Genomic DNA, 26,864 nt, shown 5'->3' with positions numbered 1-26,864 from the left:
ACCTTTAATCGGGAATGGCAGAAAAAAGAAGACCAGGTCAATGACATCACAAGAAAAAAATGTAGGCCATCTGGAATGGAGACAGGTAGTTGACAAAAGGAAGTGTGTACAATGTAATGTGTCAGGTGTTATGTAATCACGCAGTGTAATGAAGACAATACTCCCCAGGGTGTGGCTCATCAGATCCACAATACAGAACCAGTGTTGGCTGGATATTCTTGCGTGACAGGCAGAGTTGCCAGGTTCACGGTTTTCACGCCAAATTGGGCTTGTTTGAAAATCCTGTCGCGGGTAAAAAAAATTCTGGGGTCGCGGGGTGCGGTTTTTTGGGCTACTTTTGAGTTGGGCTACCGCGGGAGTTACAAGTCAACACTAAGGGCGTACTCACACTAGGCACGGTTTGCTGGTTCCGTGCTGGGGCCCGGTTATCCCCCCTCCCCACTCCCCCTCCGGCCTGCACTCACATTGGCTTCAGCAACCCGGCCCGAGCACGCTTACGTCATCACAACGCCGCTTTATTTGGAAAAAAAGCTCGCTCGCACAACACTATGGAGTTCACGATTCTCTTTTTATTGTATTTTTGGAGTCGTTTTGGGAGTGCAGAAACACGGTGCAAGCACAGATTTATTGATAATTTAACACAACGATTGTCTGCTAATCGCTTTGCCGCTATGACTGTTTAACGTGAGCGTCGCATCACTGACGTCATGTTTGAGTTCCAGCGAAATGAACCAATCAGACGAGGCACCAAGCGGGCCCGGGCACGGATAGCGCTCACACTAGAAACGAACCGTGCCCGAGTCCACATGAATCGTGCCCTGGCCCACCTCTTCAAGCGGGCCCGGGCACGGTTGGAGCGCTCACACTAGCCAAACGAACCGTGCTTCGGCAGGCAACCGTGCCCGGGCCCGGATCACAGAGCCTAGTGTGAGTATGCCCTAAGAATCGATCGCGATATAATACTTAATTTGTCTCCATTTTACACTCACCCCCCGGTCAACAACTTTGGGCTAGTTTAGGCTTCTGAGGGGAGGGTTTTACACTGACTTTGTGCGGGATATTTTTGTAGGAACTGGCAACCCTGGTGACAGGCAGCTCTACCCAGTAGATACTAGGGGTGTGACGATACACTCAGCTCACGAGACACGATATTGGGTTCACGAGAACGAGACGAGATTTTAAGAAAACTAAAATAACAAATTATATGACTGGACAACAGACTTTTATTTAACCGAGTTGCACATGCATTTTGAAATGCTTTATTATAACTCTTAACATTAAGCATGGACTTTTAATAAACTTCTTCCGCTACAAATTGAAATTAAAATATAAAAATTTAATAAAAGTTCAAATAAAATATTTCCCCTTCTATCAAGCGCAAACAATATTACAGTGAGTCCCCGCTTAACGACGGGGTTAGAGACTGAAAAGTCCGTCGTAAAGCAGTTTTCGTCGTTAAACATGACCCTAAATTTAGATACGCTTTGATCGTAAATACAGTACAGATAAAAAACGAACAATGTTCTCGTGCGTACAGCGTGAGAAAGAGTGATCGTGTTGCCGAGAAGGGCTGCGGTGGAGGCTGCGCTGCCTCAGCTTATCGTACACAACACTCCACACAACTCCACTGTGCTGCCACTGCTCCTCCGTGCGAAATAAAAAAAGTCGGTCGTAACTCTGGTCCGTCGTTAACCAGATCCGCCGTTAAGCGGGGACTCACTGTATTATGTGCAAAACAAAAAGTTCTTCTCTATCAATACAGAGTGCAAATAGTGCAAACAGAGCCTGGCCAAGTATGTCACTGAATTTGCTGCAACTACACTGCCATGTTCATTTTTAATAATATTAGCATGTCCATATATTAGCATATTAACATCGCCACACTGCTCCCGAAATTCTTTGCTGTCTCAACTTGCCAAAGCGTGTCTTTCTGTCCCTGCTACCTCTGTTCAAGTAAGATGTGTTGATTTGAGTACTGAGCTGTGGTGGTGCTGTAAATGTCTCTGCATCGTGCTCGTATTAACCGCGGTGTATGGCATTATTTTCATACAATGTTTGCATATGGTCCGTGTCTTATCAGTCACTCTCTTGCCATTTATCATTTCCGGCGGGTATCCAAAATGCTGCCAAACAAACGATTTGAAAATGGCGGGTGCACCTTCAATAGTAATACCTGTATTTTCCGACGTCATTTTGGCTGCTTCCTAGATCACAAATCCCGCGAGACAGATATTTAACGCGACGAGAAATATCGCTGAGTTACATCTCGCAAGATCTCGTCACACCCCTACTAGAAACATAATGACATGAAAAACTATGCCTAATACAATCATAACAGTGCAGCACCCAGTACAACTACAGTGTCATGCCAATGGTATGGGATTCAAGTAATATCTACTTAGTACTAGTTCTGTGGTCAGAAATTAACTACTAGTAGCCTAGGCTGTGTGTGTAGTCCCCTGAAACAAACATAGGTGCCACATAAAGAATCCAGTGAATGATGTAGCTGATTCTGATAAAGTGGATTGTGGGTAGATGTTTTGAAGTTGCTTTTAAGAGGACACTATGTGTGTATTGGTGTACAACAAGTTGTCTTGGTTTTTTCATTAAAAAAATCATCTCTACAAATGTTAATATTTCAAATAATGATATGATTAAGAGCATTGGTGATATATGATGGCATGTGATACGTGAGGGCAGGGTAATAAAAGAACACCCAGAAACAGACCCAAAGAACACCCAGAAACAGCTTATGTCCCTTTGAACTGAGTAATGCACATACCTCAGTTACACATGTATTTGGAGTGCCTGGCAACTTACAATACCACATGTATTTTGTGTACAACCCCACAAATTGTAAAATGTTGATAACCCAGCCAGTTTCATGTGGACTGCCTACATCAGAAAACATGAGATAAAACAAGGCATTCAGTTTGCATGAAACACAACAGACATTTTCTAAAGGCCACCACACGTATGGGAGGGATAATTTCACTGAATTTCCATATTTGCTCCTTCCCCAAGAGGTTCAGCCTTCTAGCTTCAAAGTGGAGGGTTCAGAATGATTAGCCACACCCCTTGTTTTTCAGTTTACATGGCTTCTACATAGACAGACTCAACACATTTTTGTCAGACATTTCAAACATGATAGCCTCAGCTGTTGTGATAGAGGCATCCCTGTGCGGTTGTCTGGTTCATTACCAGAATACTGCTTCATCACCAGGCTACTAGCATGATCGGTGGGCAAACCTGCCAGTCTGCACTGATATTAGAGGAAATTTCAAAAGATCAGCAACCTTGCTGCAGGACTAGTTACATTTTGAAATACAAACCTCCAAAGGGGTAATGCAATATATACATATGTTAAGATGCAGAATTCTTATGCACAAATGAGCAATCATTGTATAAGTGTTGCCAGCTAGCTACCCAGACATTGGAATAGCCTACTACTAATGATTTTTGTTATGCTTGTTATTGCAAAAATTATCATAATCCACTGAAATAGCATTAAATTAAGATGATGTATATTTTTATATCTTCTTTGGTCACTTGCACAGCCATCTTACCAGTGAGTTGCAGAACATTCTGAAAAATATTCTATTAACTCTCTATTTGGAGTATGCCTCTGAAAAACGTCCAAAACTATCAAAAGACATGAATATTGACCTCCATAAAATGCCCCACATGCCATCACCCTTATTGATTTTGAAGCTGCTATACTCAAACACAGGCTGACATGTCTGCCGGACCAGTAAACAAGCTTCACATAAGCACACAAAGAAATAGCCAGCTCTTTCATTCATTATGCCCTGTCATGCATCATGCACTCTACAGTGGACAGATATTTCTAAGACATTTATGATAGTTTCATTTGGATTTTCTTGTCTGAACCACCAGAGGCTGAAATTTTATATGACTAGTGTTTTTTATGCTTGTTAAAACCAATCATTCAAAATGGCAGTGAAAAAGTAGACCCAGACAGCTACAAAATAGATATATTTCTTCAATTAAATGCCATGATGTGACTAGAAGGCAGTATCATGGAACACTCCATATTTGCTTCCCAAAGGGAATCTTACTGTAGAATCAAACTGTAAAGGACAACACAGTGTATCAGGTCCTCCATCATATCATGCTGTGTGACCTGCATCCAGGGATGCTATAACCTAATGTTATTACTTAATTTAGTCTCTGGTAATTTCAGCCAATAAGTTGTAGCTAAAATATGTTTTTATTTTCTCCCAATGGCCTGTCATTAATATTTGCCACACTACCTTTGAATTCCTGTTACTGAATACTGCAGAGACCGAGGGGCTGATCTTTCCATATTTTTTACAGAACCTTAGTCCATGCACTTTAAATTCTCTCATCCACATTTCTGGGGATTAACATATTTACCCCACTGTGTTATTTATTACAACTCTGTGCACATTCTGTGTGCTGCTCTGGATTTGCTCCTGCTTTGCCCATTTAAGATTTCAGACTGCCACTTCCTGGGCGTGATTTACATTGGTACAGGTTCCTCTGGTGTGCCCCATTTGTCTGCATGGCCAGTACTGCCATTGTAGAGCTGGTTTTTACTGCCTCTGTTGATGTTGTTGAAGTAACATATTCTAGCACTTCCTCTTCCTTTAAATCCTCCTCTTCCTTGTCATCTCATTAACACATTAAACGGAGGGATAGCTATACTTTCAGCTTTTCCACTTTCCTTCTTCTGATCTTTCTTCTGGCTATGTTTATGACCAGTCCATACTACTTACTCCCTGTACTTCTTTAGGCAGACTCTTTTTTAACAACACATAGAACAGTTTTAGTTTATGTTAATTTTGAAGGAGGATAGTTTAGAGTCTTGGCCTGAACACAAGTGACTTCACTCTGAGGTTGTGAATGAGGGTTTTATGGAGTGGAGGTATGTGTGATGTCTGTTGAGGCAGACTGGTGGAATGAGCGAAGGGCTGTGTTCATTATCTGACTGCTTATTGACTTATTGTTCTCTATGGTATAGCAGTGTCCTATGGTACTCAGGTTTGTTTAGATTTGATTTATTTTAATGAGAGAATAGAACCTGGTTCTCTATATACCTGTCTCTTAATTATAAAGATTTTGCTATTAGGTCACTACAGACCATCTGATTTCTATGTTCTTCTGGTATTTGTTCTGCTGACAGTTTTGTAAGTCGCTCTGGATAAGAGCGTCTGCTAAATGCTGTAAATGTAAATGTAAATGTAAATGACAGTTCAAGTCTATGTAATCTTAGTGCAGGTTCAGCAGTGCCCTAAGCAGCTAACAACACCTCTCATGCCGGCTATATCAGCTGTCCAGTGTCGGTCTATTTTTTCTTATATACTGTAATTTTAAAAAAGAAACTAATCTTGTTCAGGATGTTAGCAATAGGTTTCTATTTATTAGTGCTTCTGGTTGCCAGTGTTCAGTCCCACTCAAAATCCCTCAAAGTGCATTCTATCCAAAAGTGTCTCCTTTGTTTCCTGTTTCAGTCTCCTACTCATACTCACCTATCCCTTTGTTTTATGAATACTCTTCCTACGTCTACTTTATCAGCATCACAATACACAGCCTACAGGTGGGATTATGATCTAACATTCTATAGTTCTAGGAGTTATTAGTTCTGATGATAGTAGAATTTAATATGTTTAGTACTTGGTAGTATGTAATCAATATAAGATTCTCTTGTAACTACACTGCTCAAAAAATAAAGGGAACACTTAAACAATACAATGTAACTCCAAGTCAATCACATTGTGAAACCAACCTGTTTGGTTAGGAAGCAACACTGATTGTGAACCGCCTGCTGTTGTGCAAATGGAACAGACCACAGGTAGAAATGAGAGGCAATTAGCAAGATAACTCCTATAAAGCAGTGGTTCTGCCAGTGGTGACCACAGACATTTTCTCTGTTCTCATCCTTTCTGGCTGATGTTTTGGTCACTTTGGCATTTTGTCAGTTCTCTCACCATAGAGGCAGCACGAGGTGTTGTCAACCCACAGACGTTGCTCAGGTAGTGCAGCTCATCCAGGATGGCACATCAATGCGAGCTGTGGCAAGAAGGTTTGCTGTGTCTGTAAGCAGTGTCCAGAGCATGGAGCAGTACACCAGGAGACATAGAGGGGGCCGTAGGAGGGCAACAACCCAGCAGCAGGACCACAAACTTCTTCTTTGTGCAAGAAGGAACAGGAGGAGCAGTGCCAGAGCCCTGCAAAACAACCTCCAGCAGGTCACTAATATCCATGTTTCTGCTCAAACTGTCAGAAACAGCTCCATAAGGGTGGTATGAGGGCCCAACAAGTGGGGCTTGTGCTTACAGCCAACACTGTGCAGGGCGATTGACATTTGCCAGAGAACACCAAGATTGGCAGATTCGTCATTGCGCCCTGTGCTCTTCATGGATGAGAGCAGGTTCACACTGAGCACATGACAGAGTCTGGAGACACAGTGGAGATCATTCTGCTGCCTGCAACATCCTCCAGCATGACCGGCTTGGCAGTGAGTCAGTAATGGTGTGGGGAGGCACAGACCCCCATGTGCTAGCCAGAAGGACCCTGACTGCCATTAGGTACCGGGATGAGATCCTCAGACCGGTTGTGAGACCATATGCTGGTGCAGTGGGCCCTAGGTTCCTCCTGATGCATGACAGTGCTAGGCCTCATGTGGCTGAAGTGTGTCAGCAGTTCCTGTATGATGAAGGCATTAATGCTATGGACTGGCCTGCCTGTTCCCCAGACCTGCATCCAATCGAGCACATCTGGGACATCATCCATCAACACCACATTGCACCACAGACTGTCCAGGAGTTGACTGACGCTTTAATCCAGGTCTGGGAGGAGATTCCTTAGGAGAACATCCACCGCTTCATCAGTAGCATGCCCAGGTGTTCTAGGGAGGTCATACAGGCAAGTGAAGGCCACACACACTACTGAGCCTCATTCTAACATGTCTTGGGGAATTTCCACTGAAGTTGAATCAGCCTGTCACTTGATTTTCCACTTTGATTTTGAGTAGGATTCCAAATCCAGACCTCCATGGGATAATAATATTGTTTACATTGATCATTTTCGTTATTTTGTTCTCAATGCATTCCACTATGTAGTAAATAGAAATGTTCAACTGGAATATTTTATTAATTGAGATATAGGATGCTATTTTAGTGTTCCCTTTATTTTCTTGTGCAGTATATTACAGACCCATTAGGGTCTATTTCCTATCTAATGCTGTTACTAAATACTACATACACATGCATAAATGTAAATATATTTAATGTATCATTAATGCTAATACAGTTATTATGATTCCATGCATACTACAGACCCACAGAACAGTGAAACCATTTTGCTTCTTTTCATATAAATCTTCTGTTTTTCTCTACGTGCTGTGCTCTGGAGCGGTCTCCTTCTAAAATATAAATTAATAAATAATTAATACACAAAAAGTGTATAAGATACATTCTATAAAGTCATGTGATATCAGTTATAATAAAAATGTGTACATAGCTGGTATAACATCCCTGATAGCTACTAGCTCGCTATCTGCCACACATCTCATATGCGTTCTACGTGGCATAAAGTCTTTTTAACTTAGTATTTGATCGATAACTTGCAGTTTCCTCTAATTAAGTCTATTGTATGTTTTTTTTTCATACGGTTGATCAATCCGGGCTTAGCACAAGGTTGCACAACATCTTGTGAAATCTCCCCGTTACAAAGGTTTGTGCTGCAACAAATGTACAGTAGGTGGCAGTAGGTTTCTTGTTGCAGTATATGCTGTAACCATAAAAGAGAAGGAACATCAACAACAATAAAAAAAATTGGTTCACTCCTTCGTAAAGTCTCCTTTTTACATTAATAAAATGGCTACAACAATCAGTACTCAACGAGGACAGGTTAGTAAGCTATGCTTGAAATGTTCCCAAACCAGAGCTAGAGCTCTATATCCAAGAGTCTGCTTATTTGTATGTGTGGAGACTAGCTAGATAGCTAACTAATTTAGCCCGCTTAGCTACCCAGTATAAAAATGACCATTTCGGACCAGTCAGACTAACAGCGAGATATCGAATTATAACACTCTCTCTAGCTCGCAAACTGTCACGATGACTTCTGTCGCGAACGTGAAGACTTCACTCACACCATTTGTCGTTCGCTAGTTCGTCGTCTTTATAGCAAATCTCCCTCATCATGCTCTTCCGCGTTTAACAAAGCTAAATAGCTCAAATTTTTTAAAATCTGGCTGCGTGACACTTGGCTAAATTGCTAAGTTAGTGCCGTACCCGACGTCCGGAGACTCGGTTTTAGTAATTAGCTACATAGCTAGCCAGTTAATATATTTAACTTGGGCACTGAAACCGAACTCTATTTAAGCCTAAGATTAACTGCTGTGTACGTCAATAGCTATTATATCGCCCTGTTGCTCACACAAAAATCTGTTCCTGTCAGATACTACACAGATTCTGTTTGGTTTTTGGTATAATACCTCAACGAAAGTTAATTTATATTACATGTCATGGGCGGTGCCAAAGAGACGTGTTTGAATCTGATATAGGTCTGAAATAGGTCTTAGTTGCTTGTCTGTATTTGTTGGCCTAAGGGACGAGGTAGTAGAAACAAACAGTACTCTGAATTTCCATATTTTAATATGAATATCTTAATGAGCGAGTCTTCCTCACTTCCTGTGTTCAGGTGTACATTGGTGAGTTGCCCCAGGACTTCCTGAGGATCACTCCCACCCAGCAACAGCAGCAGGTGCAGATGGATGCTCAGGCAGCACAGCAGCTGCAGTATGGAGGATCTATTGGAACAGTTGGAAGACTGAGTATCACTGTGGTCCAGGTACATCAACTGTTATACAAACAGTACATCTGAGTACTCAATAACACTAATTTAATAGTGGGGGGGGGAAGGGGTTATAGTTCAAGATTTGACTGCCCTTTGTTCTCATTTCTAGTGTAGATCAGACGTTTTCCACAGTGATTCAAACGTGCGTGCTCTATAAATCAAATTTGTGATGGAAATTAGTTTTATTAGTATTCAACTCCATTTTTAAAACTTAGACTGTAAATTATGCCATTAAAAATGTGTACTAATTGCCTGAAGCCATACATACGTGCAACCTTAGTAATGCATCGATTTTCTTGTGGCAGTATCAAATTTTATTTGTATAGCGCTTTTCACAACACATGTTGTCACAAAGCAGTATGTTGTTTGTTGTTCACATGTTTATTGTTTGCTACTGTGACGGGCAGGGGTGAGCAACTAAAAAGGAAGCGATCACGCCAAGTCTCAGGGAAATAGGATGGTTTAATAGAAAGTGTGCAAACCAAAAACCCGTGCATTGTTCCAAATGTAGGAAATAATAACCAGCAGTCAACTGGTACAAAGACAAGACATATATAGACGAACAAACGAGCCTCAGGTTAGACGGATCACGGGTCCCGCCCACCTGAGGGACGAACATCACGTGACCAAAAACAGGACATCTGCCGCTGTAAACGGGGGCGACCGGCAGGGGCCCCCCCACAACGTGACAGCTACATTTTAAATAACATGTATTCAGTCTGTTTGAAAAGGGCAGATGACAAGTAAGACCTTTGATAAACTAAGCATAACATACCTGTATTTTTTCAATTGTTTACCAGGCAAAGCTTGCCAAGAACTATGGCATGACACGCATGGACCCTTACTGCAGGATTCGGCTAGGGTATGCTGTGTATGAGACCCCCACTGCTCACAATGGAGCAAAGAATCCCCGATGGAACAAAATTATCCAGTGTACTGTCCCGCCAGGGGTGGATTCCTTCTACCTGGAGATTTTTGATGAGGTTAGAGTCCATATAAACAGCTAAACTGAATACAGAGCATATGTTTTTACACAGGCCTCCACCATGCCTTTGCAACAAGAAATGTAAGAAAATAGCAACTTGGAAAGTAAACCAAGCTGTGGTGTTTGGTTTTCAGAGGGCGTTTTCCATGGACGACCGCATTGCATGGACACATGTGACCATTCCAGAGAGCTTGAGGGAGGGGAACGTGGTGGACGAGTGGTTTAGCCTTAGTGGCAGACAGGGCGATGATAAGGAGGGCATGATCAATCTTGTCATGTCCTACACTGTGAGTTGGAGCTTCAGCTTATCCTCACACATGCACTGAAAGATACACCCCTGACAAAGTGCTGTTCACTTGCACAGCTTGTACTTAAAGTTTCTGAAAACATGACCTTGTAAAATAACGTGTAATTTTATGCTGAGTAAAGAGTAACACTTATTAAGAGAAATAATAATATTAATAGCTACCAAGAAAGAGAAAAATTATCTTTTATGCTCAAAAGATCGAGGATGATGTGGCTTACCTCCAGTCTCTTGTTTTTCTGTTCTCTTTTGGTCCTTCTATGGACAAAGTCTATGCCAGCAGGGATGATGATGGCATCACAGCCTGTGGTTCTAATGCCTACCGTATACCAACAGGGTCTTGGCTATGTGCCTATTGCAGGTGTGTATATTATCTCAATGCACATTGTATTCACTTTATTCATGCTGTACTTATGTATAATAATTGTAATGTACATGGGTTATAACATTGCAGAGTAAGTTCAAACACTTAAGCAACAGCCAAATTCTACTCTACTCTAGTTAGCATGGTTGTCCATTGTAAGGCAGTCAGCCTCCAAAGGTCAAACACAACACACGGTCACAATGTTGAGTCCACAACATGCAATCAGGGAGGGAAATTTGGTTGAACCAATGGACAACAGGGGGGGAAACTACAGAGACAAACGGACAGCTGCCAAATTTGCACAGTTCACCAAGGAAAATAAGGGAGGGCAGCTTGGTGGTCTTCAGCTCACAGTCCAGTTCAGTGGGATTTGGTGGGTCATGCTGGACAGCTACCAGTTCATCAGCTGTGCATGATCAAGTTGAGAAGGTGGGAGGAGTGGGAAGCTAGATGGCTGGCTTTGTGGCTGTGTTTGATTTTGCACTAGAAATCAGACGATGAATGTTGGAGGAGAGTAAAATTAGGTGGATCTAGGTTGCATGTTCTACAATTAGTTTGATGAATTGGCTTAATAGTAGACATGGTAAGTAAGTAAATGTGCATTGACGTGAGTAGGTAGAGAATTGATGAGACCCTGAAGTCAAACTTCAGAGAATCATATTGGAGCTTAAAATTTAAACTCAAGGGCCAAGATGGTAAATATTTGCATGCCATGATTGAAGTACAGCTAACAAGTAGCCATTGTGCAAACAAATGGGAATCCATACCCAGAACATGCAAGACAGATCGCTATGTTGGCAGCCAGTCTAGCTGAGCAGTAAGAACATCGCACCAACCCAATCAAGTCGGCACCAGTACTGCAGTTCATGGTGGCAGGGGGTGGTAGCATGGTGGCAGTAATTGCTGGTAGACTGGTAGCACTTTTTCATTGGCACGGTGCCAAAATCCCCAACAGTGCTGCGCCTTCACAGGCTTTCAGCCAGAAAAATTGGTACCATTCTGGCCCCATAATGTTGCTGGTCTAGAACCCATGAGCCTGTGACGCAAGTCAAAGTCAATTTTTTTTAAATATAGCACTTGTTACAACACACGTCACAGAGCAGCTTTGGCATGTGTAACCCAGGTTATAAACCAGGATACCATATTTTAATTTGAAAGCTGTTATTAAATATTCTAATTTAATTAAGAAATAGTTTTCCAGATATGAATACAAAAATTACAAAAAAATAATTTTTATTTGTTTTATTTTGTAAATTTCCTATTGGTTTACTCTGAATCCAGCCAGCCAATCAGGTGGCGGCTTGGACAGAAGGGGAGGGTTTGTTCCCGCTGACAGAGATTTCAGTTCTTTTTGCATCCTGCCAGCAGACGAGACTGAGGGTTCTCCTGCTGCAAAACAGATAAAAACTATTTAAAAATTTAAAAATATTTAAAAACGTACGACACTTTTGTACTGTCAGATTTTTTTCTTTTGATTGGATGATTACATTTGGACCAATCCATTGATAGCGAGTCTCCCAGACTCTAACCTAGAGGGTTTTCTACATTCCATGGACAACCATTGAACTGAAACTTGATTCCTTGAGTTGAACTCTAGATATCAACAAGAACTGGTAGGAGGAACACTTACCTTGCAAACTCCATGGACTACATAGTTCCATCAACTGTGGGATTAAAAGAGAAGGACATTAACACAAAGACACGCATTGAATTTACATTGGTCTAATCACGTTGAATATTTTGATTTATTTGTTTTCTACCCAGACTAGACATAGTCCTTTCTAATATTCTTGTTTTGTGTTTTGTTTGTTTACTTACCATTTGTAAATAAATTGTGAATGCCTTTTCAAATGCCCAATAGTGCCAAATAATGTTCTTGAGTTGCTGGTTGCTGAGCTCCGTAGCAATCTTGGTAGTCTTCTGGTTGGCCCATGTGTATACCAGTTTAACGTACACATATTCTGTCCGCATATCTAAACGCTGATTATTTATATACTTACCTGTTATTATATTTTTACTATAGCCGTTGAGTATATATTTATTTTACATATATATAGATATATTTATTGCTTATGTACGTTACACATGGGTCCAGATCCCGAATGAGCAAGCCAGGGGAGAGTGGCAAGGACAAAACTCCCTAGGCAGGGAAGACTCCCTAGGCAGGGAAGAAACCTTGGGAGGACCAAGACTTAAAAGGGAACCCATCCTCCATTGGGCAGCCCAGCTAGTAGAAGTCCATGTTTATAGTTCTAACAAGCAAACAAAGGGTAAGGTCCTAGTATCACCGCGTGAAGTTGTTTACTCACCTTGCCACCATTTACAACTAAAAGCACAAGAATCACAGCAAATCTAGCAGTAATCTGAATCATCAGTGGTTTGCAGTTGAAACAAAGGCATTACTTGAGGTATGGCCATGTAATTTATACATGGTGATGGAACATCCATATCCACACGCACAATCGTCTTCACTTTGTTGGTGGAACAATGGTATGGATGTGATTCAGATAAGAGTTGGAGCATCTCAAGCAAGAACAAACCCCAATGATTGGACTTGGCATGTGTAGTTGATCTATCATTCCAAATAATAGTGGCAGAGACGGTGAGTAGTATTTTCATGAGTAAGCAAGATGGGCACAGGACAGTGAAAAACAGTAGTAGAAAAAATACTCCGTGTATGCATAGTGTTCTCTCATCAGATGTAATGGAATAACCCACACTAGTATAATGCAAGATTATGACTCTTCAGTCCCTCATCTTTCCTGCCTGTAATGTCTGTTACAGGTGTGCCAGGTGTCTATAACCAGGGTGTGGTGCCCATGGGGATGCCAGCCGTTCCTACTGCCATTCCTCACAGTGCCCCCTGTAGTGAGGAGGATCTAAAGGCCCTACACGACATGTTCCCCAACCTTGATAAAGAAGTGATCCGCACTGTATTGGAGGCTCAACAGGGTAACAAGGACGCTGCCATTAACTCCCTTTTGCAGATGGCTGAGGAGGTGTAATCCCATGGCTGTCCCAGACTGTAGAGAGCTAGAAACCCAACTGTTGTCCACCATACCACCATCATCCCAGAAACATGTGCTCTAATCCACCTGTTGTACTCTACAATTCCTAAAATACATCCGTAGTCCAAAGAGTGGATGGTATGTTTCCCTGAGTGTGATTATATATCATAATGAAAAGAGCAACTTGCATATTTTCTTTGCTATTAGTGAGAAGGTTTGGGGTTTCTTTGTTTTGGCCGTACATGTCTGTGACTGTGGCCATGCTTTCTCTGAACCCTCCTGTCTGTTCTGTATATGTGTATTAGGGTAAACCCGTGTTTCCTTTGTGTTTCAAATGTGCTTTTATCTGTATAATTATAGCTCATATATATATATATATACACACACACACACACACACACACCGGTGTATAATATAGATAGATAGAGCTATCTATCGATATAAATATATATTTAAAGGATTCTAATTTATTTTGATTAAACTTATATTTAGCTGTCAGATTTTAGAGATGGCATGGGTAATGGGAGATGTTTAAATTTAAGATGATTAAGCCGACAATGATTTAAAGGTTAAATGTTTAAACTTTTTTTCAGTTAACTAAATGGCCATTATATTATATGCTGCTTGTTCTCCTTTAAAATTGCTTTAGCTAAAGGTCTGTATCTGTGTATTGCTCTACCTAGATGCACTACTCTGCTGTATACACCCTCTGACAAATTAGTTAGTGTTTGTAATTAAACTTAAGACAAGTGTAAACACTTCTTTCAAGTTTGTAAACAAGCACCCGATCCTGTACTCAACAGAAATTTCAGCTTAACCTGTCACACTTCCAAATGGTTCACAGCATCATCTGAAATGTTCAGAGTGCTCATTTAATCTATCTCTGTTTTGAGTGGGTTAGGGAGGATGAGGAACTGCAGGCAGTGGCCTGGCCAGAGTTAGCCAGAGTTCACCTAGTGAGGTGGGTGAGGTGACCTAGACCAGACCTAACAAGTGACATTCAAGCTGGATTTAAGTGAGGTGGTTTAATTTAAGGCAGTCTGAGCTCAACTGTGAGATAAGCCCACTGCTACCTTAATTCTGGAGGAGTTAGCTAGTGCTTACTTATATATAATATGCCATTTGGAAATCCTGAATTTTATTTGTATATCTGCTTTTATTGGCCAACATCTGGTCAGCATTTCCCCAAACTAACATCCAGGCATACAAACCAGTCACTCTTTAGTGTTAATGTTGCTTGTGGTGCTCATTGTCAAAGTACATTTATCATATTTCATGGATTGTTTACAAATGTGAAAGTGACATATTGCAGAATGCCAAAGGTGTTACAAAATGTATGGACGTGTGAAGAAAACAAAATATATAGGAAAGGTCCATGTGATTTCTTTAAAATGTTTATTTTAAATAAGGATTTTTATTTCATAAATGATGCCATATTCTTTGGACGTTGTCATGTAAGATGGGGAAAAAAAAACTGTGGCTCTGAAATGCAACTAACTGCACACATCTTATGTCCAAAGAGGTAGCCTTGGCCATATTAATGAATAACAATGCAAATACTGTTTTGATATTTCTCTCTCACACACTCATATATGCACCATTATTATTTTTACAAGTAATTTTTATTAATTGGATTGTAGTCCCGCTACATTAAACTTTAAAGGTAATATGAATGGATATAACTAATAATGCAACTGTATTCTCACTGAAAAGAAGCATTGCAGTATGGGACATTTAGAGCTCTTTACTATTTTGCTAATGTCACATGTAATTGTCCTTAACCTTGGGTTGCTAAGTGGTCAAATCAATGCAAGGGCCCGGTGCCTCTAGTTTTGGTTGTTACTCACTTTGTCTAAGTATGGACTGCACTGCTTTTTCATCAGGCTATATTAGACCATAAGCTAAATTTGGACCTATTTTACAACTCCTGATAGTTATGCACTTGCATTAAACTGTAATTCTGTAACGGTGGCTGGTGTAAGAGAAAAGTTGGTAAGCTGTTCAGCACTTTACGCTTTCAGCGCCGAAATGAACAGTTTTACTTCTCTACGTTTCTGTTGAACAGTACACATGAGAATGAATAAAATAAACCACTCAAAGGTGTGTTGTGCCTGTGTAAGCATGCAATCAACGTTGTAGAAGTTCATCTCTTTACATCATTTAGGTATAAGGATGTCTTTGCAGAGACATTTTGTGTCTTTCTTCATAATCAATTACATGCATTTTAAGTAATGAGGTCATTGGCCCTTGTAATCTTTAAGTATAGTGCTGTTAATGTTTATAAATGAAAATTTGTTTTAATAGAAAGTACAGTACCAAACATGCTTTAAACTGCAGTAGTTTTATTGTGAACTAAAGGACAAGAATAAAGTTACAAGCTCATTTACAACATGAAAGCCATCTGAAAGAGCTCTAACAATGCTTTAATACATTACCAAAAATTATAATAAAATATTTTCTTCATTTCACCACTATTGCATGCACTTTCAGTGAAAGATTAATAAGCACACAGCAAGTCTAAAGAAAATCTAGGAAATGCAAGTCTTCAAAATGATAGTAATGTCTGCCATCGATACAAATTAGCAGATTTCTTTAGTCGCCCCAAGTGTACTCGGAGCCCGCTCAGTTATTTCCCTTCTTGAACTTTTCAGAGCATCTTTGCACTGTGCAGCCACATGATTCAATGTAGGTATATGTGTATTTAGTCTTTGAGCCATTGGGGCAAGTCATTTCCACTTCCTTCTGACTTGTGCTCTGCTCTTGACAGCAAGAGCAAGAGTGCATAAGAGAATTGGCCTCTGCAGAGTACCTGTAACAAGACATCACATGTGGCTCAATCAAAAAATAAAGTGACTTTATATTGCACCCTCAAAGCTAATAGGGGTTGATTCTTAATATGAGCTTTGGTGATGCAGTCTGAAGTCACTATTCTTTGCCCTCGTCATCCTTATTTGCCCTCCAATGCATATGCTGTTGACCTCTTGTATATGAATTAAATCCTGAATTTATTGTGCTTAACATGGCAGGTCTACATCTTTTTTGGATGACAGCACTGGGCACATCTGATCAATGTTTCCATACTCACATGGAGGAAGTTTCACAGGAGCCTGCACAGGAAGTGATTTCCACAGGCACAGTGCTAGTGCAACCCTTGCTAACCAGAACATTGGTGTTCGTCTGAATTTTACATTCACTTGGTGGGACATCTGGAGGACAATACAAAAGAACATTAGTCTTTCACAATTTAGTCTCAATACCAAGTGATGAGTTAAAATGCCCAGCCTGCTTTCTTTAAAAAAATATGTTTGCTGCTACCATTTCTTCCATAAATATGATTCTTTGTGTGTTTGTGTGACTAAACAGTGGTTTAGTATTCGGATAATTCTGTCAGGAACTTTTCTTCAGATTACTCACGGCATTCATAGCTCATGCAGCATCCATCTGATGTGTTGACAAGAACTTCTCCAGGCTTGTCACATGCAGGGATGGATGCAGTGGGACAGGCAACAGGCCAACACTGGACACTCAGACTGTCCTTGTTACACTCACACATTTGGCATCCATTCTGCCATACTTCATTTGGCTAAAAGGGCAGTAAAAAATGTCAAGCTTCTTTGTAGCATGTCTCACAGTGTTAGCATATTGTTATAAAAAGTACATAGTAATGAAAATGTTACAATAGGTTTACAGAAAAGCCACAGCAAATATGGTGATCAAAGTGCAAGAATGCTCACCATTTTTGGGCTCCCATCAGGGCCTGTGCAAGCTAGAAGACAGAGACAAACACCTTTTACAATTGTGGAAAATATGGAAACTGGCACCCCAGCGAATTCAAGAACTATGAACTCAAACTCTGTCATCTTGCAAAGCTACAGGAGTATTACCGCAGGATGTGACGCAGACATCGGAGTTTGTGCTGAATAAGGTTGTTCCTGGCTGACAGAAGCATCCCTCATGTATGCCTGAGTTGTTGGTCTGAATTAGGTCCTGGTATTGGCTATTATACCTGAAACAATAAAAAACAAACTTTAAAAAGCTTCTTTAAGAGTATGTATAATCCAATAACAATCAATGCTGAAAGAGGTTTATAGGGAAAAATAAACACAGCCGAAGCAGAATGATCAAGCGTTAATATATGTTCTATTTGGAGGGGGTGGACAAAGACATTACTGTGCATTGCACGTTGGTTGCACATCTGGTCCGCAGGCTTGGTAGACCTTAGAGGGAGGACATTTAAACTCTGTAAAAAAAAAAAAAACAGTAATGATTATCAATGGTACAATGATAATCACTAACAATCACTGTAAACAAACTGTATGTGGCATGGAATGACATTTCAATATGTTTTTGTAGTTTTGCTTTGATATCTAATGATCATTTGACACCTTCAGAATTAGTGCTAATAAAGGTGTTACAAATAAGATGCCAGATAATGGACTTCTGGGATGCAGAGAGATGCCTGTTATCCCCTCACCACATATCCCATTTGTTGAACTCCTCCAGTCTACACAGAAGCCCTTGTTAGCACATGCTGATGCATAGGCCTCCACACTGGTGCAACCTGGACAATCATTTTCCCTGCAGCCTTCAACATAAGGCTCTGGAGGTATGGCATTACGGCACTCGTCAAATACTCTAAAATGGAAACAAAGATGTTTTAAAGAAGTGGCTCAAACACATGGCATGCTTGGTGTAGCATAGTGCTTAACAACACTTGCTCTAAAGTCTAGGGCAGTCATGGTCCTGTGGTAGGGAACTGGTCTTGTGACTGGAGGGTCGTGGGTTCGATTCCCAGGCCTGAGGCCATGACTGAGGTGCCTTTGAGCAAGGCACTTAACCCCTACTGCTACCCGGGCGCCGGGCTAGGGCTGCCCACCGCTCTGGGCATGTGTGCACCACAGCCCCCTAAGTAATGACTAGTGTGTGTTTGTGTGTGTGTTCTAATTGCACAGATGGGTAAATGTGGAGGACAAATTTCGATTGGGGTGTAAATTCACAATTGACAAATAAGGCACATTTCATTTCATTTCAAAGTGTGTATCTGGGCTTTAATCACCCATTTTGGCCAGTGAGCCAGGGTATACCAGTAAGAGTTGTTGTGAAAGAATCCTAACTGTAACGCAAGGAATAAATGAAACAAATGTTGAGGTGGGCAGAGTAGCGGCTATTTTCTTATCATCACAAGACACCTATTATCTACAATGACGAACGGGGAATGTAGACAACACACTTAAATAAACTAACACTAACAAAACACAAGTGAAACATATCACAACGACAAGACAATAGGTGCGACCAATAACACAAGCAACACAGAAGAATACCCAACAAGACACACGGAAAAGGACCATATACAGACGTGATTGAAATTGTAAGTTGCTCTGTAAAAGAATACTTGAAGTAAAATAAATATAACATGGCTGTAATAATGAAACAAGGAGTTACAGATGCATGCTATCCAATTGTAGAGTATCACAGTTACAAAGACAATAAAGTAGGATAGCAATATAACAGTAACATATTTAACAGTAACATTTTTTGTGACCTCATTTTTGTTACTCACGGGCTGTAGATGAGCTCACAGACTGATGATGTGCATGGGGAGGGTGTGCTCTTGGGGTATGCAGTTGTTGGAGTGGGGGTGGTGGTTTGTATACATGGTTTACTAGAATCCTGCCAGTTGGGAGCTGTTTGGGAGCAGGGCGCAGTCTGACCAGAGGGTGACTGGCAGTCATTTTCTTGGTTATTATCACATGTACCTGGGCAAAATAATGAATTATTAAAACTATGTTTTCTGATGATTTGTCACATGGTGAATATAACATTTACATTCCCAATAATAGATTTTAATTTGACTAAGCATAAATGAGAGAATTTACTCACCACACAAACCCTCAGTTTGCTTGTAGAACAGTGAGAATGGTAAGTCAATGTTAAATGAGGAGCCAGTGTAAGTAACTTGAGCCTGAATCTGTGAAATTGTCACTGTGACTTTCATTCCTGTACTTGTGATGATGAAATCGCTATTTTGGAATGCAGGATAGATTTGCTTGTTATCCACCATAACCTGTGTTTTTGAAAAACATGTAATCAAATAAGATTCATGATAATATAATGATATAAATTGCAGTTGGTGGAAGTGTCCCTGGGAATAAAACATTTCTTGAAATTGGAACAAAATTACTATTTCTAGGGACTGATTCCCCAGACATGATTTAAACCTACTGCATGGCAAATTAGGAAAATGTATAGAGACAAGACTTATTTACCACATTGGTTACACCACTCGTAGTCATTTTTTGGGTCAGAATAACCTCTTGAGAGTTGTATGTAATGATTAGACTCTGTGGATTGTCAAGGACTATTTTCAACTTTGCACTGAGAACCAAAATGTATGAGCAGCTATCACTGAATGTGTAATCATGCCCATCAAATGTTACATAATGAGAGCCATCCCATCCAGTACAAGTACCTGCAGAAACACATATGGTATATGCATATCAATTAAATATGAATAATACTTGACACACATATGACATAAGAATATACATATGCTACGTAAAAGTTAGTAACTTACATTCACATTCATATTTGTAGCAGCAGCCAGAATCATCAAATATTTTTTTGGGGGTTCGGCCATTTTCACAGTTTGCAGGTCCAGCTGGTCCACAAGTGGGTAGTGTGTAGGTAACTTTGCCATCAGTACATGTGGCTGTAGTGCAGTTGTCCAATTGCCAGGATTCACCATTCTGTCATTTTAAAATAAAAATGAGGAGTAGCAAATAAAACTGTAATTTCTGTAAAGTACATTTTTATATTTATTTGAAAATAAAGATTGAACACTGGAGTACCTTTCTTGGTGGATTAAAACTGGCACAGTCAGGGCTGACAGATGTAGGCAGTGATGTTGAGGCTGTGCTTTCAGATCTTGTGGTGCTAGGTTCAGTGGTGGATGTGTGAGGGGATGGTGTTGTTGCACAACTATGTGATGTCTTTTCAATAACACACACCTCACTGCAGTATGCACTAAAGCACCACCCAGAGCCATCTGATACATTATAAATTATTTCTCCTAAAATAAAAAAGCATATACATATACATTTGTGTGTGTTTACAGATAGATAGTACCACTGTATGCAAACAACTTTGAAAAAATAAATGATTAAGTGTAAGTTTTACCTGGCAGAAACTCTGTGTCATTTACGAGGCAACAGAAACTATGAATTGGTAATGTCACAGTGATATTAGCAAGTGTTTGAGTTATAGGTGCGATAGAAGTCCCCTCTGTTTCGGTTGTAAGTGCAGAACTTGTTGATGTAACTATCACTTGCGGCTCAGTTTTTGAAGGTAACGTACTACCGATTATAATAAGTTCATGGGTTGTTTCAGCACTTCTTGTTGCAGCAGTGGTTTCTGATGGTGGTGCTTGTGTTTCTGATGTTGAGGATGAAAATTCAGGAGATATTGTAGTAGATGTTGTGCTGGTGGAAGGCTGAGAAGTGGATACTTCTGGTGTCTCAGATGAAACACCTGGTGTAGACCCTGTACTGGGAGAAGATGATTCAGTTGGTCCTGGGGGAGTTGTGGCTGGCCTAGTAGTACCAGTAGTAGCTGAGGTTTCAGCAATTGTTGCTGCAGCAGTGGTCTCTGTTGGTGGTTTTTCTACTGTAGTGGATGAAGCTCCAGCTGTTGTTTCTGGTATTACAGTAGATTTGGTGATGGTGGAAGACTGACCAGAAGTTCCTGTTGGAGTCTGGGTTGTTGATTTTTCAGGCGCAGTGCTTGACTGTGTAGTTTGTCCTACAGATTGGCTGGTCTCTGCGGCAGCAGGACTTGTGGCTTTCGTTTCAGGCAGTACAGTCGTAGTAGATGATACACCACTTGTCTCAGGACGTGGTGTTGTCGCTGTCACAGTTGATGGTTGGGAGCTTGTGGAACCACCTGGTGTAGACCCTGTAGTGGGAGAAGATGATTCAGTTGGTCCTGAGGGAGTTGTGGCTGGCACAGTAGTACCAGTAGTGGCTACGGTTGTTGCTGCAGCAGTGGTCTCTGTTGGTGGTTTTTCTACTGTAGTGGATGAAGCTCCAGCTGTTGTTTCTGGTATTACAGTAGATTTGGTGATGGTGGAAGACTGACCAGAAGTTCCTGTTGGAGTCTGGGTTGTTGATTTTTCAGGCGCAGTGCTTGACTGTGTAGTTTGTCCTACAGATTGGCTGGTCTCTGCGGCAGCAGGACTTGTGGCTTTCGTTTCAGGCAGTACAGTCGTAGTAGATGATACACCACTTGTCTCAGGACGTGGTGTTGTCGCTGTCACAGTTGATGGTTGGGAGCTTGTGGAACCACCTGGTGTAGACCCTGTAGTGGGAGAAGATGATTCAGTTGGTCCTGAGGGAGTTGTGGCTGGCACAGTAGTACCAGTAGTGGCTACGGTTGTTGCTGCAGCAGTGGTCTCTGTTGGTGGTTTTTCTACTGTAGTGGATGAAACTCCAGCTGTTGTTTCTGGTATTACAGTAGATTTGGTGATGGTGGAAGACTGACCAGAAGTTCCTGTTGGAGTCTGGGTTGTTGATTTTTCAGGCGCAGTGCTTGACTGTGTAGTTTGTCCTACAGATTGGCTGGTCTCTGCGGCAGCAGGACTTGTGGCTTTCGTTTCAGGCAGTACAGTCGTAGTAGATGATACACCACTTGTCTCAGGACGTGGTGTTGTCGCTGTCACAGTTGATGGTTGGGAGCTTGTGGAACCACCTGGTGTAGACCCTGTAGTGGGAGAAGATGATTCAGTTGGTCCTGAGGGAGTTGTGGCTGGCACAGTAGTACCAGTAGTGGCTACGGTTGTTGCTGCAGCAGTGGTCTCTGTTGGTGGTTTTTCTACTGTAGTGGATGAAGCTACAGCTGTTGTTTCTGGTATTACAGTAGATTTGGTGATGGTGGAAGACTGACCAGAAGTTCCTGTTGGAGTCTGGGTTGTTGATTTTTCAGGCGCAGTGCTTGACTGTGTAGTTTGTCCTACAGATTGGCTGGTCTCTGCGGCAGCAGGACTTGTGGCTTTCGTTTCAGGCAGTACAGTCGTAGTAGATGATACACCACTTGTCTCAGGCCGTGGTGTTGTCGCTGTCACAGTTGATGGTTGGGAGCTTGTGGAACCACCTGGTGTAGACCCTGTAGTGGGAAAAGATGATTCAGTTGGTCCTGAGGGAGTTGTGGCTGGCACAGTAGTACCAGTAGTGGCTACGGTTGTTGCTGCAGCAGTGGTCTCTGTTGGTGGTTTTTCTACTGTAGTGGATGAAGCTACAGCTGTTGTTTCTGGTATTACAGTAGATTTGGTGATGGTGGAAGACTGACCAGAAGTTCCTGTTGGAGTCTGGGTTGTTGATTTTTCAGGCGCAGTGCTTGACTGTGTAGTTTGTCCTACAGATTGGCTGGTCTCTGCGGCAGCAGGACTTGTGGCTTTCGTTTCAGGCAGTACAGTCGTAGTAGATGATACACCACTTGTCTCAGGACGTGGTGTTGTCGCTGTCACAGTTGATGGTTGGGAGCTTGTGGAACCACCTGGTGTAGACCCTGTAGTGGGAGAAGATGATTCAGTTGGTCCTGAGGGAGTTGTGGCTGGCACAGTAGTACCAGTAGTGGCTACGGTTGTTGCTGCAGCAGTGGTCTCTGTTGGTGGTTTTTCTACTGTAGTGGATGAAACTCCAGCTGTTGTTTCTGGTATTACAGTAGATTTGGTGATGGTGGAAGACTGACCAGAAGTTCCTGTTGGAGTCTGGGTTGTTGATTTTTCAGGCGCAGTGCTTGACTGTGTAGTTTGTCCTACAGATTGGCTGGTCTCTGCGGCAGCAGGACTTGTGGCTTTCGTTTCAGGCAGTACAGTCGTAGTAGATGATACACCACTTGTCTCAGGACGTGGTGTTGTCGCTGTCACAGTTGATGGTTGGGAGCTTGTGGAACCACCTGGTGTAGACCCTGTAGTGGGAGAAGATGATTCAGTTGGTCCTGAGGGAGTTGTGGCTGGCACAGTAGTACCAGTAGTGGCTACGGTTGTTGCTGCAGCAGTGGTCTCTGTTGGTGGTTTTTCTACTGTAGTGGATGAAGCTACAGCTGTTGTTTCTGGTATTACAGTAGATTTGGTGATGGTGGAAGACTGACCAGAAGTTCCTGTTGGAGTCTGGGTTGTTGATTTTTCAGGCGCAGTGCTTGACTGTGTAGTTTGTCCTACAGATTGGCTGGTCTCTGCGGCAGCAGGACTTGTGGCTTTCGTTTCAGGCAGTACAGTCGTAGTAGATGATACACCACTTGTCTCAGGCCGTGGTGTTGTCGCTGTCACAGTTGATGGTTGGGAGCTTGTGGAACCACCTGGTGTAGACCCTGTAGTGGGAGAAGATGATTCAGTTGGTCCTGAGGGAGTTGTGGCTGGCACAGTAGTACCAGTAGTGGCTACGGTTGTTGCTGCAGCAGTGGTCTCTGTTGGTGGTTTTTCTACTGTAGTGGATGAAGCTACAGCTGTTGTTTCTGGTATTACAGTAGATTTGGTGATGGTGGAAGACTGACCAGAAGTTCCTGTTGGAGTCTGGGTTGTTGATTTTTCAGGCGCAGTGCTTGACTGTGTAGTTTGTCCTACAGATTGGCTGGTCTCTGCGGCAGCAGGACTTGTGGCTTTCGTTTCAGGCAGTACAGTCGTAGTAGATGATACACCACTTGTCTCAGGACGTGGTGTTGTCGCTGTCACAGTTGATGGTTGGGAGCTTGTGGAACCACCTGGTGTAGACCCTGTAGTGGGAGAAGATGATTCAGTTGGTCCTGAGGGAGTTGTGGCTGGCACAGTAGTACCAGTAGTGGCTACGGTTGTTGCTGCAGCAGTGGTCTCTGTTGGTGGTTTTTCTACTGTAGTGGATGAAGCTCCAGCTGTTGTTTCTGGTATTACAGTAGATTTGGTGATGGTGGAAGACTGACCAGAAGTTCCTGTTGGAGTCTGGGTTGTTGATTTTTCAGGCGCAGTGCTTGACTGTGTAGTTTGTCCTACAGATTGGCTGGTCTCTGCGGCAGCAGGACTTGTGGCTTTCGTTTCAGGCAGTACAGTCGTAGTAGATGATACACCACTTGTCTCAGGACGTGGTGTTGTCGCTGTCACAGTTGATGGTTGGGAGCTTGTGGAACCACCTGGTGTAGACCCTGTAGTGGGAGAAGATGATTCAGTTGGTCCGAAGGGAGTTGTGGCTGGCACAGTAGTACCAGTAGTGGCTACGGTTGTTGCTGCAGCAGTGGTCTCTGTTGGTGGTTTTTCTACTGTAGTGGATGAAGCTCCAGCTGTTGTTTCTGGTATTACAGTAGATTTGGTGATGGTGGAAGACTGACCAGAAGTTCCTGTTGGAGTCTGGGTTGTTGATTTTTCAGGCGCAGTGCTTGACTGTGTAGTTTGTCCTACAGATTGGCTGGTCTCTGCGGCAGCAGGACTTGTGGCTTTCGTTTCAGGCAGTACAGTCGTAGTAGATGATACACCACTTGTCTCAGGCCGTGGTGTTGTCGCTGTCACAGTTGATGGTTGGGAGCTTGTGGAACCACCTGGTGTAGACCCTGTAGTGGGAGAAGATGATTCAGTTGGTCCTGAGGGAGTTGTGGCTGGCACAGTAGTACCAGTAGTGGCTACGGTTGTTGCTGCAGCAGTGGTCTCTGTTGGTGGTTTTTCTACTGTAGTGGATGAAGCTCCAGCTGTTGTTTCTGGTATTACAGTAGATTTGGTGATGGTGGAAGACTGACCAGAAGTTCCTGTCGGAGTCTGGGTTGTTGATTTTTCAGGCGCAGTGCTTGACTGTGTAGTTTGTCCTACAGATTGGCTGGTCTCTGCGGCAGCAGGACTTGTGGCTTTCGTTTCAGGCAGTACAGTCGTAGTAGATGATACACCACTTGTCTCAGGCCGTGGTGTTGTCGCTGTCACAGTTGATGGTTGGGAGCTTGTGGAACCACCTGGTGTAGACCCTGTAGTGGGAGAAGATGATTCAGTTGGTCCTGAGGGAGTTGTGGCTGGCACAGTAGTACCAGTAGTGGCTACGGTTGTTGCTGCAGCAGTGGTCTCTGTTGGTGGTTTTTCTACTGTAGTGGATGAAGCTCCAGCTGTTGTTTCTGGTATTACAGTAGATTTGGTGATGGTGGAAGACTGACCAGAAGTTCCTGTTGGAGTCTGGGTTGTTGATTTTTCAGGCGCAGTGCTTGACTGTGTAGTTTGTCCTACAGATTGGCTGGTCTCTGCGGCAGCAGGACTTGTGGCTTTCGTTTCAGGCAGTACAGTCTTAGTAGATGATACACCACTTGTCTCAGGCCGTGGTGTTGTCGCTGTCACAGTTGATGGTTGGGAGCTTGTGGAACCACCTGGTGTAGACCCTGTAGTGGGAGAAGATGATTCAGTTGGTCCTGAGGGAGTTGTGGCTGGCACAGTAGTACCAGTAGTGGCTACGGTTGTTGCTGCAGCAGTGGTCTCTGTTGGTGGTTTTTCTACTGTAGTGGATGAAGCTACAGCTGTTGTTTCTGGTATTACAGTAGATTTGGTGATGGTGGAAGACTGACCAGAAGTTCCTGTTGGAGTCTGGGTTGTTGATTTTTCAGGCGCAGTGCTTGACTGTGTAGTTTGTCCTACAGATTGGCTGGTCTCTGCGGCAGCAGGACTTGTGGCTTTCGTTTCAGGCAGTACAGTCGTAGTAGATGATACACCACTTGTCTCAGGCCGTGGTGTTGTCGCTGTCACAGTTGATGGTTGGGAGCTTGTGGAACCACCTGGTGTAGACCCTGTAGTGGGAGAAGATGATTCAGTTGGTCCTGAGGGAGTTGTGGCTGGCACAGTAGTACCAGTAGTGGCTACGGTTGTTGCTGCAGCAGTGGTCTCTGTTGGTGGTTTTTCTACTGTAGTGGATGAAGCTCCAGCTGTTGTTTCTGGTATTACAGTAGATTTGGTGATGGTGGAAGACTGACCAGAAGTTCCTGTTGGAGTCTGGGTTGTTGATTTTTCAGGCGCAGTGCTTGACTGTGTAGTTTGTCCTACAGATTGGCTGGTCTCTGCGGCAGCAGGACTTGTGGCTTTCGTTTCAGGCAGTACAGTCTTAGTAGATGATACACCACTTGTCTCAGGCCGTGGTGTTGTCGCTGTCACAGTTGATGGTTGGGAGCTTGTGGAACCACCTGGTGTAGACCCTGTAGTGGGAGAAGATGATTCAGTTGGTCCTGAGGGAGTTGTGGCTGGCACAGTAGTACCAGTAGTGGCTACGGTTGTTGCTGCAGCACTGGTCTCTGTTGGTGGTTTTTCTACTGTAGTGGATGAAGCTCCAGCTGTTGTTTCTGGTATTACAGTAGATTTGGTGATGGTGGAAGACT

The 26,864-nt window shown here is 42.5% G+C and overlaps 2 protein-coding genes across 3 annotated transcripts; one reads left to right on the top strand and one right to left on the bottom strand.

Moving 5' to 3' along the window:
• The first annotated feature begins 7,737 nt into the window (after nt 1–7,737).
• On the top strand, nt 7,738–15,608 carry tollip (toll interacting protein). 2 transcript variants are annotated; one of them, XM_077023104.1, is made up of 6 exons: nt 7,738–7,895; nt 8,689–8,838; nt 9,645–9,827; nt 9,964–10,116; nt 10,404–10,494; nt 13,282–15,608. In XM_077023104.1, exons 1-6 carry the CDS (start codon nt 7,863–7,865, stop codon nt 13,500–13,502), a joined length of 831 nt encoding a protein of 276 aa, XP_076879219.1. In that variant the 5' UTR covers nt 7,738–7,862; the 3' UTR covers nt 13,503–15,608. The 2 variants fall into 2 exon arrangements, with proteins under 2 accessions (XP_076879219.1, XP_076879220.1); XM_077023105.1 differs by lacking the exon at nt 7,738–7,895 and adding an exon at nt 8,476–8,603.
• A 222-nt stretch (nt 15,609–15,830) lies between these two features.
• LOC143528450 (uncharacterized) lies at nt 15,831–25,266 on the bottom strand (the record flags this gene model as incomplete). Its single annotated transcript, XM_077024152.1, has 13 exons — nt 15,831–16,314; nt 16,591–16,711; nt 16,920–17,088; nt 17,240–17,271; nt 17,390–17,511; nt 17,676–17,745; nt 17,980–18,140; nt 19,069–19,264; nt 19,389–19,572; nt 19,775–19,977; nt 20,083–20,254; nt 20,357–20,577; nt 20,685–25,266. Coding segments are annotated over 13 exons (6,420 nt in total), but the record flags the coding sequence as incomplete, so codon positions are not given.
• Nucleotides 25,267–26,864: the final 1,598 nt, after the last annotated feature.

This window comes from Brachyhypopomus gauderio, chromosome 12 (genome assembly GCF_052324685.1).
Source record: "Brachyhypopomus gauderio isolate BG-103 chromosome 12, BGAUD_0.2, whole genome shotgun sequence".
NCBI lineage: Eukaryota > Metazoa > Chordata > Actinopteri > Gymnotiformes > Hypopomidae > Brachyhypopomus > Brachyhypopomus gauderio.
The sequence above is the reverse complement of the archived record's forward strand: the minus strand, read 5'-3'. Positions and strand labels throughout refer to the sequence as shown.

What these genes read in the sequence shown, in the direction of transcription:
- tollip (XM_077023104.1), top strand. Translation starts at nt 7,863, where the DNA reads ATGGCTACAACAATCAGTACTCAACGAGGACAG. An exon ending in ACCTGGAGATTTTTGATGAG is followed by an intron (nt 9,828 to 9,963) that starts GTTAGAGTCCAT and finishes TTTGGTTTTCAG; the next exon opens with AGGGCGTTTTCCATGGACGA. An exon ending in TGGCTATGTGCCTATTGCAG is followed by an intron (nt 10,495 to 13,281) that starts GTGTGTATATTA and finishes TGTCTGTTACAG; the next exon opens with GTGTGCCAGGTGTCTATAAC.